Source organism: Scyliorhinus canicula, chromosome 6 (assembly GCF_902713615.1).
Source record: "Scyliorhinus canicula chromosome 6, sScyCan1.1, whole genome shotgun sequence".
Classification (NCBI taxonomy): Eukaryota; Metazoa; Chordata; class Chondrichthyes; order Carcharhiniformes; family Scyliorhinidae; genus Scyliorhinus; species Scyliorhinus canicula.
In genome coordinates, this window is record NC_052151.1 from 105,609,417 (window position 1) to 105,627,626 (window position 18,210).

At 43.4% G+C, this 18,210-nt stretch overlaps 1 protein-coding gene across 8 annotated transcripts in view; it reads left to right on the forward strand.

Moving 5' to 3' along the window:
- The window catches only part of l3mbtl3 (L3MBTL histone methyl-lysine binding protein 3), a 189,090-nt gene that overhangs the window by 127,707 nt on the left and 43,173 nt on the right, over positions 1 to 18,210 (forward strand). For all 8 annotated transcript variants that reach the window (XM_038799815.1, XM_038799810.1, XM_038799814.1 and 5 more), the window contains 2 exons: positions 1,891 to 2,058; positions 9,436 to 9,570. In XM_038799815.1, the coding sequence (XP_038655743.1) occupies positions 1,891 to 2,058; positions 9,436 to 9,570 (303 nt within the window). The remainder of the gene's footprint in view (positions 1 to 1,890; positions 2,059 to 9,435; positions 9,571 to 18,210) is intronic.

An 18,210-nucleotide genomic window follows, 5' to 3' on the forward strand; every position in this document is an offset into this window, starting at 1 on the left:
TTAATATCTAAATTACATCCTCCTGATTATATTGACTCTGGGGAGTTCCAGAAGTGTTCCAGGCAATTAAATGATCTCTCCAGTTAGTCAGCTATAACATTAGACTCGGCATAACTCATCTAGTTGTAATTTTGAGAGCAGTAAATTCCAAGAACATTATATGTTTAAAATCTGGAGCTAATTTGCCCATTCCTGAGGACAGTATTTGTATATTTGTATTTTGCAAAATAATTTAAAATAATTTTGGAATTGATTCCTTAACCCAGCTGTTTTTCTACTTTCTGTCCTGCTCCCAAATGCTTAGTCATTTCTCTCAATGCAGCAGGCAATGCCTGGAAAAGCATAAGAAATTGTGTTGAACTATAAAGTTTAAGCAGTTGTGTAACCTAGCTTGTCTATTTGGATCCCTGGTTGCATGCTTTTGATCTTATGTTTATATTTGGGATATTGATGATGCCAGCAGGGCCAGTATTTATTATTTATTGTTTCTTTTGCAAAGATTGTAATGAGCTGCCTTCTTGGACTGCTGCAGGGTTAATTTGAGTTTGAACTTTCAAGGGAACCAAAACTAGGTTTCAAAAGAGATCAGCGATATTATGAAAGGTTCAATCAGCAGTCTTATCAAAGCTGCAACGTTGGCAACATGTTTTGGTGTAATATTCAGAATATTTCTTGTTGAGAACTCAATGAGACATTCCTTGCAAAAATATTAAAACCTAAAGCAAATGCTTTTTTTAAAGAAAAAATGGTAATTACTAATAATAATCACTTATTGTCACAAGTAGGCTTCAATGAAGTTACTGTGAAAAGTCCCTAGTTGCCATATTCCGGCGCCTGTTCGGGGTGGCCGGTATGGGAATTGAACACCCGCTGCTGGCATTGTTCTGCATTACAAGCCATCTGTGTAGCCCACTGTGCTAAACCAATTATAGAAATACATAGAAAATTCAGCCAAGATAAGCATTTTTGTGCTGATATTGCCTGTTGCCCATTAAAATCAGGAGTTGAATTTTTTGGGTGCTCGCCATCGGAGGGCCAGGAAGTGGGTACAAAATTCGCTTCTGGCCCCATTCGGCCACCGAACGTAATTTTGTGCAGCCTGATCAATGAAAGGACCACCCAGCATGAAACGCGTACTTGGAAAGATTCTGAGGCTGCCGGTGAGGGTGGGTAGAGGGCGGGTTCTGATAAAAGGGACGGTGCGGGCTGGCGCTTCTAATGTGCTCGCCCGGGGGATAGCAGTTGCAGAGCTGTCTTGAGGAGCTGCAAACCTGAGTAAAATAAATTGTGATGGATAAACAATGCAAAGTGTGACTAGACAGCACATTCAAAGACAAAACTCAGTCCCCAGACACCTAATTTCATTTTACTTCAGCCGACACATCATCCTGTGCTGAACTGAGATTGCAGCTAAAACATAAAGGCCACCTGGCCAATTGACCTACATGCCAACTGTAAAAGCAGAAGGGCCTGGTCGAATCATGCTAGTTGGCCCCTTAATGTGTTAAATTGTCTAACTGGCAGGAGGCAAGATTTTGACTTGCGCACACCCGCTGACCAAAATATTGTGCAAATGTGCAATAATGCCGGAACGTTTGTCAGACATCTTTTCTTGTGATTCCGCCTGTTTCCAGGTCGGGTACACTCGTTTGTCCTGTCAGCTTAGACTTGATTTGAAATCAAGTCACAATGATTTGAAATTAAGCTACAAAGGTGAAAAACAGTGTTCTGACTCACTGTGCCAATGATTCCATTGAAATGGATCCTCGTGGAGATTTATGTTCCATGCAGAATATAATTTTAAGATTTTTACAAAAGGGACTCTGTTAACCGAGAAATGGAATTTGCTATTCGTTCATCCAGCTGTAAGAAATGTTCTTTCTTCTGCAGCGCGTTAGGTTGTCCATACTCTCAAATCAACCTGAACAGAGAAAATGTGCTGCAGGATCGTGTGAGTGCAGAGGTTCCAGTCTCTACTCCGGGTGTACTGAAGAGCAAGAGAGTGGAGATAGATGGAGTAGAAACAACCCCCAGTTTGTCGAACATCACTTCTCATGGGTCTGATATTTTACTTTGATGTTGTTTTGCAGTTGAATGTGACATTTCATTTCTCTTTATTATTATCTTGATTGAATTCTGTTTCTCGGATGAATACTGAATAAGCTGGTGTTTGAAGCTTTGACACATACAATATTACCGTAAGGATAACACATCTTGATAATCGATAACATTTTGCCTTCAGACAGTTCTTACCTGTTTTGTACTTTTCATGTCCTGTCGATTTATGTGCAATTATCCTTGATTCTACTGTTTTCTTCTTCTTCCAGCTTTTCTTTATTTTTGTTTCCCATTTTCTAACTGCTTTCATTCATTAGTTTTTCTTTTCTTTTTGGTAAAATTGTTGCAACTCTTCTATTTCGCCATTAATCACCTTAAATAGTATGATTATTTTTACAAAAATGTAAACATTCTACAAATATTGCCTTAAGAGTTTTTCTTTCCCTTAACCCTGGAAGTTTTCTAGTTTTTGCCTCCCAGAGTACATGGCCACAAGGGAAGAGAGGGTTGGTTGGAAGGGTAGAGCCATGATATTCTTGGTATCTTGGAGGGTGGGGCAGGCTTTTCCGGCACATCATTTTCACCTGCTTATAGAACATAGAACATAGAACGATACAGCGCAGTACAGGCCCTTCGGCCCTCGATGTTGCACCGACATGGAAAAAATCTAAAGGCCATCTAACCTACACTATGCCCTTATCATCCATATGCTTATCCAATAAATTTTTAAATGCCCTCAATGTTGGCATGTTCACTACTGTTGCAGGTAGGGCATTCCACGGCCTCACCACTCTTTGCGTAAAAAACCCACCTCTGACCTCTGTCCTATATCTATTACCCCTCAATTTAAAGCTATGTCCCCTCGTGCTAGCCACCTCCATCCGCGGGAGAAGGCTCTCGCTGTCCACCCTATCTAACCCTCTGATCATTTTGTATGCCTCTATTAAGTCACCTCTTAACCTTCTTCTCTCTAACGAAAACAACCTCAAGTCCATCAGCCTTTCCTCATAAGATTTTCCCTCCATACCAGGCAACATCCTGGTAAATCTCCTCTGCACCCGTTCCAAAGCTTCCACGTCCTTCCTATAATGAGGCGACCAGAACTGTACGCAATACTCCAAATGCGGCCGTACTAGAGTTTTGTACAACTGCAACATGACCTCATGGCTCCGGAACTCAATCCCTCTACCAATAAAGGCCAACACACCATAGGCCTTCTTCACAACCCTATCAACCTGGGTGGCAACTTTCAGGGATCTATGTACCTGGACACCGAGATCCCTCTGCTCATCCACACTACCAAGAATTTTACCATTAGCCAAATATTCCGCATTCCTGTTATTCTTTCCAAAGTGAATCACCTCACACTTCTCCACATTAAACTCCATTTGCCACCTCTCAGCCCAGCTCTGCAGCCTATCTATGTCCCTCTGTAACCTGCAACATCCTTCCGCACTGTCTACAACTCCACCGACTTTAGTGTCGTCTGCAAATTTACTCACCCATCCTTCTGCGCCCTCCTCTAGGTCATTTATAAAAATGACAAACAGCAACGGCCCCAGAACAGATCCTTGTGGTACGCCACTCGTAACTGAACTCCATTCTGAACATTTCCCATCAACTACCACTCTCTGTCTTCTTTCAACTAGCCAATTTCTGATCCACATCTCTAAATCACCCTCAATCCCCAGCCTCCGTATTTTCTGCAATAGACGACCGTGGGGAACCTTATCAAACGCTTTACTGAAATCCATATACACCACATCAACTGCTCTACCCTCGTCTACCTGTTCAGTCACCTTCTCAAAGAACTCGATAAGGTTTGTGAGGCATGACCTACCCTTCACAAAACCATGCTGACTGTCCCTAATCATATTATTCCTATCTAGATGATTATAAATCGTATCTTTTATAATCCTCTCCAAGACTTTACCCACCACAGACGTTAGGCTCACCGGCCTATAGTTACCGGGGTTATCTCTACTCCCCTTCTTGAACAAAGGGACCACATTTGCTATCCTCCAGTCCTCTGGCACTATTCCTGTAGCCAATGATGACCTAAAAATCAAAGCCAAAGGCCCAGCAATCTCTTCCCTGGCTTCCCAGAGAATCCTAGGATAAATCCCATCCGGCCCCGGGGACTTATCTATTTTCACCTTGTCCAGAATTGCCAACACTTCTTCCCTACGCACCTCAATGCCATCTATTCTAATAGCCTGGGTCTCAGCATTCTCCTCCACAATATTATCTTTTTCTTGAGTGAATACTGACGAAAAGTATTCATTTAGTATCTCGCTTATCTCCTCAGCCTCCACACACAACTTCCCACCACTGTCCTTGACTGGCCCTACTCTTACCCTAGTCATTCTTTTATTCCTGACATACCTATAGAAAGCTTTTGGGTTTTCCTTGATCCTACCTGCCAAAGACTTCTCATGTCCCCTCCTTGCTCGTCTCAGCTCTCTCTTTAGATCCTTCCTCGCTTCCTTGTAAATATCAAGCGCCCCAACTGAAACTTCACGCCTCATCTTTACATAGGCCTCCTTCTTCCTCTTAACAAGAGATTCCACTTCTTTGGTAAACCACGGTTCCCTCGCTCGACCCCTTCCTCCCTGCCTGACTGGTACGTACTTATCAAGAACATGCAATAGCTGTTCCTTGAACAAACTCCACATATCCAGTGTGCCCAACCCTTGCAGCCTACTTCTCCAACCAACACATCCTAAGTCATGTCTAATGGCATCATAATTGCCCTTCCCCCAGCTATAACTCTTGCCCTGCGGGGTATACTTATCCCTTTCCATCACTAACGTAAAGGTCACCGAATTGTGGTCACTGTTTCCAAAGTGCTCACCTACCTCCAGATCTAACACCTGGCCTGGTTCATTACCCAAAACCAAATCCAATGTGGCCTCGCCTCTTGTTGGCCTGTCAACATATTGTGTCAGGAAACCCTCCTGCACACATTGTACAAAGAATGACCCATCTAATGTACTCGAACTATATCTTTTCCAGTCAATATTTGGAAAGTTAAAGTCTCCCATAACAACTACCCTGTTACTTTCGCTCTTTTCCAGAATCATCTTCGCCATCCTTTCCTCTACATCCCTAGAACTATTAGGTGGCCTATAGAAAACTCCCAACAGGGTGACCTCTCCTTTCCTGTTTCTAACCTCAGCCCATACTACCTCAGAAGAAGAGTCCCCATCTAGCATCCTTTCCGCCACCGTAATACTGTCCTTGACTAGCAGCGCCACACCTCCCCCTCTTTTGCCCCCTTCTCTGAACTTACTAAAACACCTAAACCCCGGAACCTGCAACAACCATTCCTGTCCCTGCTCTATCCATGTCTCTGAAATGGCCACAACATCGAAGTCCCAGGTACCAACCCATGCTGCCAGTTCCCCTACCTTATTTCGTATACTCCTGGCATTGAAGTAGACACACTTCAAACCACCTACCTGAACACTGGCAACCTCCTGCGAAGTCAAATCTGTGCTCCTGACCTCTATACTCTCAATCTCCCGTACCCTAAAACTACAATCCAGGTTCCCATGCCCCTGCTGAATTAGTTTAAACCCCCCCAAAGAGCACTAACAAATCTCCCCCCCAGGATATTGGTGCCCCTCAGGTTCAGATGTAGACCATCCTGTCTATAGAGGTCCCACCTTCCCCAGAAAGAGCCCCAGTTATCCAGAAATCTGAATCCCTCCCGCCTGCACCATCCCTGTAGCCACGTGTTTAATTGCTCTCTCTCCCTATTCCTCATCTCACTATCACGTGGCACGGGCAACAATCCAGAGATAACAACTCTGTTTGTTCTCGCTCTGAGCTTCCATCCTAGCTCCCTAAAGGCCTGCCTGACATCCTTGTCCCCTTTCCTACCTATGTCGTTAGTGCCAATGTGGACTACGACTTGGGGCTGCTCCCCCTCCCCCTTAAGGACCCGGAAAACACGATCCGAGACATCACGTACCCTTGCACCTGGGAGGCAACATACCAAACGTGAGTCTCTGTCGCTCCCACAAAATCTCCTATCTGTGCCCCTGACTATTGAGTCCCCAATTACTAATGTTCTACTCCTTTCCCCCCTTCCCTTCTGAGCAACAGGGACAGACTCCGTGCCAGAGGCCCGTACCCCATGGCTTACCCCTGGTAAGTCGTCCCCCCCACAAGTATCCAAAACGGTATACTTGTTACTCAGGGGAACGACCGCAGGGGGTCCCTGCACTGACTGCTTCTTCCCAGTCCCTCTTACAGTTACCCATCTATCTCCAGTCTCTGGTGTAACTATTTCCCTGAAGCTCCAATCTATGACCCCCTCTGCCTCCCGAATGATCCGAAGTTCATCCAGCTCAAGCTCCAGGTCCCTAACACGGTTTTTGAGGAGCTGGAGTTGGGTGCACTTCCCACAGATGAAATCAGCAGGGACACTGACGGCGTCCCTCACCTCAAACATTCTGCAGGAGGAGCATTGTACTGCCTTCCCTGACATCACCTCTAGATTTAAAAAATAACAAGAAAAAGAAAAAGAAAGGAAGAGCTTACCTGATATTACCTCAAACCCTGCTCCCGCTCAAAGGTAAGCAAATTTAAAGGCACTCACTCACCTTCACGACAGGTCCCTGCTCCCGCTTCCCAACCACCGTGGGGTGGGGGGGTTGGTTAGAGGAGGAGGTAGGGTGGGAAACACTCACGAAGTGTTTCGGGTTTAACTGTCACTTGCCAACAGCCTCTCCACAAACCACCTTCAACTTAGGCTGACCGCACTGCACGTATGCAAATTTCCCCAGAACAGCTGATCAGTAGCTCTGCTCTGCTGCCCTCTGCTGGATGATTGCCTTCACTCAAACTCCTCGGGTCCCCTTCGCAGATTCACCTTCAACTTAGGCTGACCGCACTGCACGTATGCAAATTTCCCCAGAACAGCTGATCAGTAGCTCTGCTCTGCTGCCCTCTGCTGGATCATAAGTTCATACATATTCATCTATAATACCTCACTCCAAGAACCTCCAATCAAAATTCTTCCATGTCCTTGTTCTCTTCATAGAAATGTTCCCATTGGACGATCCATGCTCCTGTGCAAAACAGTAATTTCAGTTGAATGGATTAAAATTATTAGTAAACTTATTAACTAGGCAGATCAAATAGAATAGGCAAGATAAAGCCAAACTTCAGTAACTGCGAATGAAATGGTTTCAATGTGCAGAGACTGTTTTCTGTGGCACCTGCCACCACTTGTAACGTGGAAAGAAATATGTCAGATGTCCTGTCAATTGTCTCTGCATGTAATGCATCAGGTTTAATGCCTGCTGATTTTTTTTTTTTGATTGGCTCTTGTAAAGCTCCCTCTCACTGTCCCCATCAAACATTGCCGGGATGGATACAGCACGGAGTTAGATGGAGAGTAAAATGTCGTCCTCAATGGTGGTAGTAGCCTCTAAGAAGCTATTTTATACTGTGCTGTGCCTTCAACTAGGTGGTAGTTCAGAGGAAAATCCAACCACGCAACTTTTATTTTAACCAATTCTTTGTAACTCTCTTCTGTTCCCTGTTCCTGGGGGGGGGTTCTGCTTTCAATTAGTGGGACACAAAGCTCAACTAGGTGGTTTAGAGGATAAGCATCTTTTTCTCCTTTTGAAAAAAATCATTTGATAGTGCACACCATTGGATGGATGGATATGCAGATTTAGTTAATCATATCGGATAAAGATTTTTTGTAGTTTAAGATAATGATGCCTGTAGTTTAAAATGGGTGGATGTCTAGATAGGCATCTATGTGAACTGCAGTGGAATCATAGTAGTGATCATGGCTGACATGGATTGGAAGGTAAAATAAATGTGACTGGACCCTAGACCTCAATCAAGGAAAAAATGGATGGATACTTAGATCTCATGCCCAAAGGAACATGGTTCATGAAGCTATCGTCTGCTGCTTTATAAAATATGGAGTCAGATTTTCCAATCACTATTTGTCAATCCCTACCTGTCTCGGTGGCTGAAGTCCCTTTTTAGATTTTCAAGACTAAGAATATCGGGAATCAAAATCTTGCTCCGCCAGAACTAACCCGATTCAGAGCCTGTGTTAACAAAGTCTCATTAAAAGCTTACTAAAAACTACAACACCTTGCAAAACTAGAACCAGAATGAGCAAATACAGTAAAGAACAGTACAGGCACAAGGCAGATTCTGATCATGCTTGAAGGTCATATTGTAATAAAAGTCTGTACTTTCGCAAATGATTTGCATGAAACCCCTGGTTGAAGTTTGGTAAATATTTGCTGTTGGCGGACCGCATGAGGTGCTAGGCATGGATCCTGTACCATAAATCCAAGACAATTTTAAAAATTCATTTGTGAGATGTGAGCATTGCTAGCAAGGCTGCCATTTGTTGCCCATCTTTCATTACCACTGGGAATGAGCTATTTCTTGAACCGCTGCAGTCCATGTGTTGCAGATACACTCAGTGCTGTTAAGGAGTTACAGGATCCTGACCTAACGATTGTGAAGGAGTGATATATTTACAAATTCCAATGGTGTTTGGCTTAGAGGGAAACTTGCAGGTTGTGGTGTTTCTATGTCTACCTCCTTTATCCTTCTAGATGGTGGAAGCCGTGGGTTTGAATGGTACTTTTGAGGGAGAGGCTTGGTGAGAAGCAGGAACGCATCCTTTATATAGCAGCATTTTCAGTTATAAAAGAAATAATATGCATTTTGAGAATTATTACATCTGTTTCTGAAGTCAGATTTACTTATTTCTTGAGTTTATAAAGATGTTTAAGTCTATTAAGAGGATGACCAGGGAAAGAATGAGGCCCATCAGGGATCAAAGGTGCAATCTTTGCGTGGAGTCAGAGGATGTGGTCCTAAATTAATATTTTTTTCATAAGTATTCATGAAGGAGAAAGACATGGCAGCTGGGTATTTCAGTTGGTTTGGTGAAGTTCTAGATAATTCTACATTAAATTAAGTAACAAGTAAGCACCATTGAGTAAGAACATGCAAGAATATAAAGATTACATTAAGGTTAATAAGGATGAGGTATTCAATGTTTTAGGGAGCATAAAGGTGCATAAATCACCAGGGCCTGATGAGATGTATCCCAGGTTGCTATGGGAGGCTAGGAAGGAGATGCTGGGGCCCTGACGGAGATATTTAAATCATTGCTGGCCACCGGTGAAATGTCAGACTGGAGGATAGCTAATATGGTACCTTTATTCTACAGGACACCCAATTTGTTAACTGCATTGAGGCTTCTTATCTGACATGCTGGATTGCTGCAGTAGAAATTATTTCATCATCCAACGCTGTACGCTTCAATTTTATGAGCAAAAAGTTTATTGATTCAAATTTAATTATACATTGTTCAATTTTAAGGAAATTCGCAAAAAACCATTGGCTCTCAGTAGCAGCTGTGCAAGGAGAGTGGAATGCTGAGGACTCTATCTCTGATGAAGAGCCACCGTGCAAAAAATCTCATGTGTGTACCAACAAAGGAAGAAAATACAGCAGGTCAGTGTCCTGTGCAAATAGTTTCTGTGATATGAGTATTGGATATAAAGTGCATAACAAAATATTGTTTTACTTGTTAATTGCAGTGTTATTACTGACTGGAAGAATTGGTGTAATCTTTGAAAATCTCAGTCTTGCCAGGGAACACGTCAGTGTAATCATTACATTCTTATATGTACTTACTCAATGTTACTTAATTTAATGTAGAATTATCTTTTATCTTTCATTTAAAATAAACTCCAACGCACACATGCCTGAAGCACATAGCAGCATCTGGTGTGAATTTTGCTGACTTTGATAGATTTTGGAGTTCAATGGATGTTCACGAATTGTGCTTTGTGAACAAAATCATAACGAGTAAATGGAATAATGCACATCTATTTCCAGTTTTTGATTTGATTGTAATTTAGTAAACATCTGTGGCAATTTCATATTCCAAGTAAAGCATATCATCACTGTGCTGCAATACTATGTACCAGAGAGCCAGCAACTGAAACGTATTTGAAATTAAGAGGTTGCACTTATTCCTGGAGGTGGGTTGGGGCGGTATTCCATTTAAAAACTGTGAACTGTACCTGTATGGCATAAACTAATTTTAAACATAGGCTATTGAAAAGAGGCAAAATTGGCATTTCAGTATATGAACTGATGTAATAATATGCTAGGACTATGTGTACAGATAACTAAATGCACCTTCAATCCCCTATCCTCACCTTTCACCGAGGAATGTAGTACTTTTAAGATGTTCAATGTTGCGCTGATTTAGTTAACAAAATAATTCACATTTGTCCTGATTCGACTTGTCACTTCTGGAAATATTTTATTTTATTTTATTTTATTTTTTAAATAAATTTAGACCCAATTTTTATTTTCCAATTAAGGGGCAATTTAGCGTGGCCAAATCACCTACCCTACACACCTGTGGGGCAGACACGGGGAGAATGTGCAAACTCCACACACACTGACTCAGGGCGGGATCGAACCCGGGTCCTCAGTGCTAAGAGGCAGCAGTGCAAACCACTGCGCCACCGTACTGCCCTTACTTTTATAGATACTTTAAACGTCTTTAATATTTAACGCTGTCTACTAATGAATTAGGTTTCTAAGACTTTGGCGGTCATTTATGCTACTTCGGACTTCTTGCCATTGATCTCCACTTTACAGATATCAATCTTCAGATCCGTATAAGAGCCACTTCCGTAGCTGCATCTTGGACATCTGGTGCAAAGCAAGAGGAATAGCAGCAGTAAGAACAGCAGTCTTCTCCACAGTCACCTGCCACTCCACAAAGGGGCTGAACACAGAACTCTAACTCGCATGAGGCGATAGCCCCAACACAATGTACAAGCAGAGGATAGGTTTTCTTGGCATGACTGGCCTATAGTGCTTCTGATGACTCTGACCTTCTTAGAGTGTTGTCAATGACTTTTGCAGATTCCTGGGACAAGACCTTGTGTCAAGTGAATCATTTGGGCACAGATTGTCATTGGCAGTCCAAGGTCACTGCAGTCCTGAATTTCTTTTCCTCTGGCTCATACCAGGGAGTTTCTGGTGGCATTTCACAACCTGCTGCGCACAAGCACACCTCCCAGGTTACTGATGGCATCTTTGTCAGGTTCACCACTTATGGCTATATTGCTTCTGATTAAGGCAAGTCTGAGGGCCGTGGGAGTTGCAGCACTGGTTGGGTTCCTACATGTGCAGGAGCCACAGGTTGCAAATCAAAACACCCTCAGATCAATCAGCAGATCACCCTCAGATCAATTAATCAAATTGAAGAAATTGAACTCCATTAATGTTCAACTGGTATGTAAGCACTAAAAGATTATTGTACAAGTTTGCACAAGATAGCCCGGAACTACCGTGATGACTTCAACCTGCGCCAGTCACATCTTCCACAGGTTTTCGCAAATCCAAACAAAGTCAGCAGCTGGCTCCTTGAAGATAAAATCTACTGTGTAAGAATAAGGCTAATGGCACTGTTCAGGAGCTTTATAGAACAGTACAGCACAGAACAGGTCCTTCGGCCCTCGATGTTGTCCCGAGCAATGATCACCCTACTCAAACCACACAGACAGTGACCCAGCCGGGAATCGAACCTGGGACCCTGGAGCTGTGAAGCATTTATGCTAACCACCATGCTACCCTGCTGCCCACGGAAGTTACCCAGGGAAGTTACAGTGGAAACCACATAAACAAAAGAGAGCTCATTGAACAAGCAACCTGGATGCTTAATAAGTGATTTAAGGTGCCTGGACAGAGCTGGGGACAACTTTCAGTACGCACCAGCAAAAGTATCTGAAATTACAGTGATTTGTAGCAGAGAGGACTTGCAGGGAGAGGAACGGCACTTCATCTGAAGAGCAGCAGGTGGCCAAGGTGCTACGAACTCAGCAGTAGCATGCTTTGTTGCTAGGGATGTCCAGGATGCACTCATTAATGCATTCTTCAGCTAATCAAAAGCAGTGCTGAACTCGCTGCCCAATCCCACGGTCAATATTCCATCCCTTTCATCCTCCGAGCTGAAAGTCACATAGCATGTGAAAAGCGTCAATGGAGGTGACTGAGCAATAGAGCTTCAAACAAAGTTTGTGTTTGATAAATATTAATAGTAAAAGTAGCAATTTCACAAAGTTTTAAATATCAATACTTTCCTTGTGAAGTTATAAAGGCTCCCTCTTCCACCTGCTTGGTGCAACCCTTGAACTGCTCTTTCCCTGCTTTGACTGTCCAGATGTTCCTGGCTGACATCCTCTGGGTTTTTGAATCCTTGAGGACCCCGCTAAAAACAACTACTCGTGCATTAGTTCAGAGCAGATTTGGCCATCCAGATAGAAGAAAGCATGTGATAGAAGAAAGCACTGACTTGAAGGTCGGAATGAGAGAACCAGGAAGCAAGAGGGTAGGGAATGAGAATTCTTTGAGCATTGACCACTTTCATGCCCCTTTATCCATCTTCTATCTCAGGGTCAACCCACAGTTGCCTGTTAGGGATTGGAGCATACTTTGCTACACTTAAGTGACGTTCCATGGCTCAGACAAATGATTTCTCCACACTAGTTAAACTGGTAGACTAAGTGTGCAGGTCATTGGTATACACACTGATGCCTGCTGCATTTGATACTCCATGAAGCTAGCCAATCTTTCCCTGCAGGTAGACATCCACATCAAGGCCAGAGACATTGTGGCACGTGGTGACAGAACTACAGGAAGTATGCAATCTATACGCTTGCTTTTTCTTCTCGTTTGTGCTCTCGCAGACATGCACAACATCTTCTACTTAGGAAAAATAACACTAATTTTACCAGGGTTCCAACATCTACTCAGGTGGAGAGAAACTTTCAGTGGGAGGGAGGAGGACCCAGTTGTCATGGTCCGTGGTCCAAGGCGCTGATTTAGCACAGTGGGTTAAACAGCTGACTTGTAATGCAGAACAAGGCCGGCAGCGCAGGTTCAATTCCTGTACCGGCCTCCCCGAACAGGGGCCGGGATGTGGCGACTAGGGGCTTTTCACAGTAACTTCATTAAACCTACTTGTGACAATAAGCGATTATTATTCCAAACAGGCGCGGAATGTGGCGACTAGGGGCTTTTCACAGTAACTTCATTAAACCTACTTGTGACAATAAACGATTATTATTACCTTATTATTCCGAACAGGTGCCGGAATGTGGCGACTAGGGACTTTTCACAGTAACTTCATTAAACCTACTTGTGACAATAAGCGATTATTATTATGTAACTACCAACGACAAAGACAATACAAAGAAGGAGGTTCGGCATAGTCAATATGAGGACCTAGACAGCAAATTGAGAATCAGAACCTCAATGGTCATAATCTCTGGATTATTAACAGAGCCATGTGAAAATTGGCACAAAACAAATTAACATCGGGCAAACCAGATTAGAGAGATGAATGTGTGCCTCAAAGACTAGTATGAGGGAAATGGGCTTTGGTTCAAGGGGCACAGGTACCAGTTCTGGGAAAATGGGATTTGTATCTTTGGGGTGGTATACACCCAAACCATGCCAGAACTGGTGTTCTTGCGAGCTGTGTAACCAGGGAAGTAGAGATCGTTTAAAACTAAATAATGGGGGCAAGGGATCACATTTGGGAAGATGTGTAAATCAAAGAGCAGAGACCAGGCAAAAAATAAAGGTATTATTACAAGAAATGAAAAACAGTTTGTGACAGGAAGGAATAGAGAGTACAAATCTAACCATAAACATTGGGCGAGACTAGAGGTTCTAACAAGAATTAAAGCATAAAACTAAAATGCATGTAGCATTCGAAACAGAACAGATAATGGAGAGTGGCATATAGAAGTAAATAAGTACAATTTAGTAGCCATTACGGAAACATGGCTGCAGGAGGACATGGATTGGGACCTGAATATTAAAAGATATAGCGTATTTAGGAAGGAGAGGAAGCAAGGAAAAGGTGGAGGGGTGGCTCTGTTAGTTAATCATTTTATTAACATAGTACAGAGGGAGGGCCAAGTTCAGTCATCTAGCATGTGGAAACGGTTTGATGGGAAATGGTAACGGCAAGGAGCCACTTGTAGGAGTCCTGTACAGGCCCCTTAATAGTAACCAGATGATAGGATGGAGTACAATTGCAGCATGTCAGAAAGGTATGGTGATAATCATGGGTGATTTTAATTTACGTATAGGCTGGAATAGTCAGATGGGCAAAGGTAGACTAGATGAGGAGTTCATTAAATGCTTTCAGGTTAGTTTCTTAGAACAGCATATTCTGAAGCCAACTATAGAGCAGGCTATACTAGATCTGGTATTGTGCAACAAGATGAGAATAATTAAGGATCTTGCAGTAAAGGTACCTCTAGGTAGCAGCGACCATAATATGGTTGAATTTTACATTCAGTTTGAGGGGGAGAGGAGTGGGTCTGAGACTATAGGCGCGATTTAACAGAAACATTTCTAAGTGTCATTTTGGACGCGATTGGCGGGGATTTTCTCAACAGTTGTATTGGTGAGATCGTGGCATGTAGTTAATGGCACTTAGTGCCAAAAATGGGCCCCCACGTGCTTCTCGCCATTGCTGGCTGTCTCGCCGTATGATTCACCAGACACGTGCCTCAGCGTCTCGTCGCTAACAAAGGGGAGCTGCTTTTAAATGTTCCCTCTTTGGGGATGCCAACCTGGCCAGATTTATCGACGCTGTCAATGAGAGATGGGTCACCTGTTCACCCGAGGGGGTCGGAGGGCCAACAACAGCGTCACCGCCAGGCAGTGGCTGTCAGTGCGGCAGCATGACAAGGAGAACCAATGTGCAATGTCAGAAGAAGACCAACGACCTCCACCGAACTGCAAGGGTAAGGTACTACTTCTGTCCTGGCAACATGTCTGCCTGCCACCCCTCAAATACCACCCCCCATAAATAATTGGCTGACACATCTCACCCTCCCCACATCCGTCTTCGTGCTTGCTCCACAGAACCCACTGGCACACACCAGCACAACCCGTTCATGTCCAGGTGCGGTGCCTGCAATGCTATTTGCTATACACCCACCCCTGACCCATCAGCATGCATCTCACAATGCCGTCTCTTTGTCCACGCAGGAGAAGGTACCCATAATAAGTGGGAAAGGGCCAAGGCAACGGGAGGGATGCAGGCAGAGTACTAGAGATTGGAGTCCTCGCCCCATGTGAGAAATGGGCCTTGGAAATGTTGGGGTTGTCCAAGGAAAGCGCAGTCGCCGACAGCGAAGTTGGCCTGCCCCACAGAGGTGAGGATCCACTGCCTCTTCAGCCAGATGATCTGTCTCAAGTCAGTTCATGTCAGACAAAATAATGCTTCCCTCTCACTGACCACATGTTCATTGTCTCGCAGAATCTCAATCTGATGGGAGCCAACCATCTGGAGCTGCCTCCCACTCCCCCCACAGCCATCCAAGTGACCACCTCAGAGGAGACCACCATCGAGGTGCACAGCTATTATTCCCACTTACCACCAGCGCAGAGACACACACCTTGGTAGGCAACATTAGTGGTCAGGCCTCTGGGGCACAAACTGGTGCCCCAATTGCTGATGCACATCAGGTGGAGGCAAGAACATCCAAGTGAGCCAACAGTCAGAGGTCTGCTGGATCCCATAACTCTGCTGTGTCCCAGTCAGATACTGAGCCTCTGCACAAGGTTATCCCGAGCTGATGTAGATGCGAGGGCACAGTCGTGAGATTCAAGAGAGAATGTCAGCGACATTCCAGCGAGTGCATAGAAAAGTCTAATGATGACCATTGTTGATTGTTGTAAAATCCCAGCTGGTTCACTAATGTCCTTAATGAAATCTGCCATCCTTACCCAGACTGGCCTACACGTGACTCCAGACCCACAGCAATGTGGTAGACTCTTGAATGCCCTCTGAAATGGCCTGGCATGCCCTATGTTCAAGGCAAATTAGGGATGGGCAATAAATGTGAGCAGGCCAGTTAGATAGCAAGATGATTCACGCCGGGCGTGTATCTCGATTTTGGCTTTTCCATCTATTTAACCGGTTCGCCCAGATGCACGCCGGGCACAACGTGGCGGTTAAATCACGTCTTATGTTTTTAAACTTAAACTTAAATAAGGGCAATTATGAAGGTATGAAAGCTGAGCTGGTTAAAGTGAATTGGCAAATTAGATATTACGGGATAGGTCAATAGAGATGCTGTGACAAACATTTAAGGGGATATTTCAGAATGCAGAGAATAGATGCATTCCAACGAGTAAGGAACTGTCCAAGGGACAGGCCCACCATTCATGGTTAACTAGAAAGGTTAAAGATAGTATCAAACTTAAAGCATAAAGACCAGTGACCAGTTAGAAGATTGCTCTGAATTTAAGGAATGGCAACGGATGACGAAAAGATTAATAAGGAGGGAAATATTAGAGCATGAATGAAAGCTAGCCAGAAATACAAAAAAGAAATACAAAAAAGAAAGTAAGAGTTTTCATAAGTATTGTTAAAAGCTAACAAAGTGAGCATTGGTCCTATAGGAAGTGAGTCTGGAGAATTGATAATGACAAACAAGGAGATGGCAGGTGAATTGATCAGATATTTGTAATAATAACCTTTATTAGTGTCACAAATAGGCTTACATTAACACTGGGCAATGAAGTTACTGTGAAAATCCCCTAGTCAATACACTCTGGCGCCTGTTCGGATACACACGGAGAACTCGGGATGTTTAATTCACCTAACAAGCACATCTTTCGGGACCTGTGGAAGAAAACGGGAGCACCCGGAGGAAACCCATGCAGGCACGGGGAGAATGTACAGATTCTGCGCAGATGGTGACCCAAGCCGGAAATCGAACCCAGTTCTCTGGCGCTTTGAAGCAACAGTGCTAGCCATTGTGCTACCATGCTGCCCATCGGTCTTTACTATAAAAGACTTAGTAACTTCCCAGAAGCAGTTATAAACCAAGGAATGGAAGGAGGAACACAAGAAAATTGCAGTCACTAGAGAAGTGATACTGAGTAAACTGTTGGAGTTGCGGGCTGAGAAGAGCCCAGGTCTTTGATGGGCTTCATCCTAGAAGTGTCTAATGAGATAGATGATGCGCTGATTTTATTTTTCCGTAACCCCCTTGATTCTGGAACGATCCCATTAGATTGGATAGTAGCAAATATAACTTAATTATTCAAAAAAGGAGGGAAACAAAGTGGGGAAACTACAGTCTAGTTAGCCTAACATCTGTCATAGAGAAAATGTTAGAAGCTATTAAAGAAGTTACAGCTGGTCTTTGGATAAGCTCACATGGTTTTGCGAAACGGAAATCATGTTTAACCAGCTTATTGGAGTTCTTTTGAGGAAGCTGTGGATAAAGGAGAACCAGTAGAGTTACTGTTCTTCGATTTCCAGAAGGCATTTGACAAAGGCTATAAATAAATGCTCATGTTATAGGGGGTAATATATTGCTCTGGATAGAAGATTGGCTGGCCAACAGGAAGTGGAGAGTAGACATAAATTTGTCTTTTTCAGTTTGGCAAGATATAACAAACTGTGCCACAGGGGTCAGTGCTGGGACCTCAACTATTTACAATTTATATAAATAACTTGGTTGAAGGAATTGAAGGGGTGGTTGCTAAATTTGCTGATGACACAAAGATATGTAGGAAAGTAGTTGTGAAGAGGCTACAGAAAGATATAGATAGGTTCAGTGGTCAAAGATTTGGCAATTGGAGAATAATGTGGGAAAATGTGGAAATTTTCCATTTTGGCAGGAAGAATTAAAAAAAAAACATATTATCTAAATGGTGAGAGATTGTACAGCTCTGAGATTCAGAGGGATCTGGGTGTCCAAGAGCATGAATCACAAAAGGCTAATTTGCAGATACAGCAAGTAATTAGGAAAGCTAATAGAATGTTATGATTTATTGTGAGGGGAACCGAGTACAAGAGTTGGGAGGTTATGCTTCAGTTATACGAGCACTAGTGAGACCACATTTGGAATACTGGTACAGAATTGCTCACCTTATTTAAGGAAAGATGTAAATGCATTGCGTGGAGTTCAGAGAAGGTTTACCAGACCAATACCTGGAATGAATGGGTTGTCTCATGAGGAAAGTAAGAAGTCTTACAACACCAGGTTAAAGTCCAACAGGTTTGTTTCAAATCATTAGCTTTCAGAG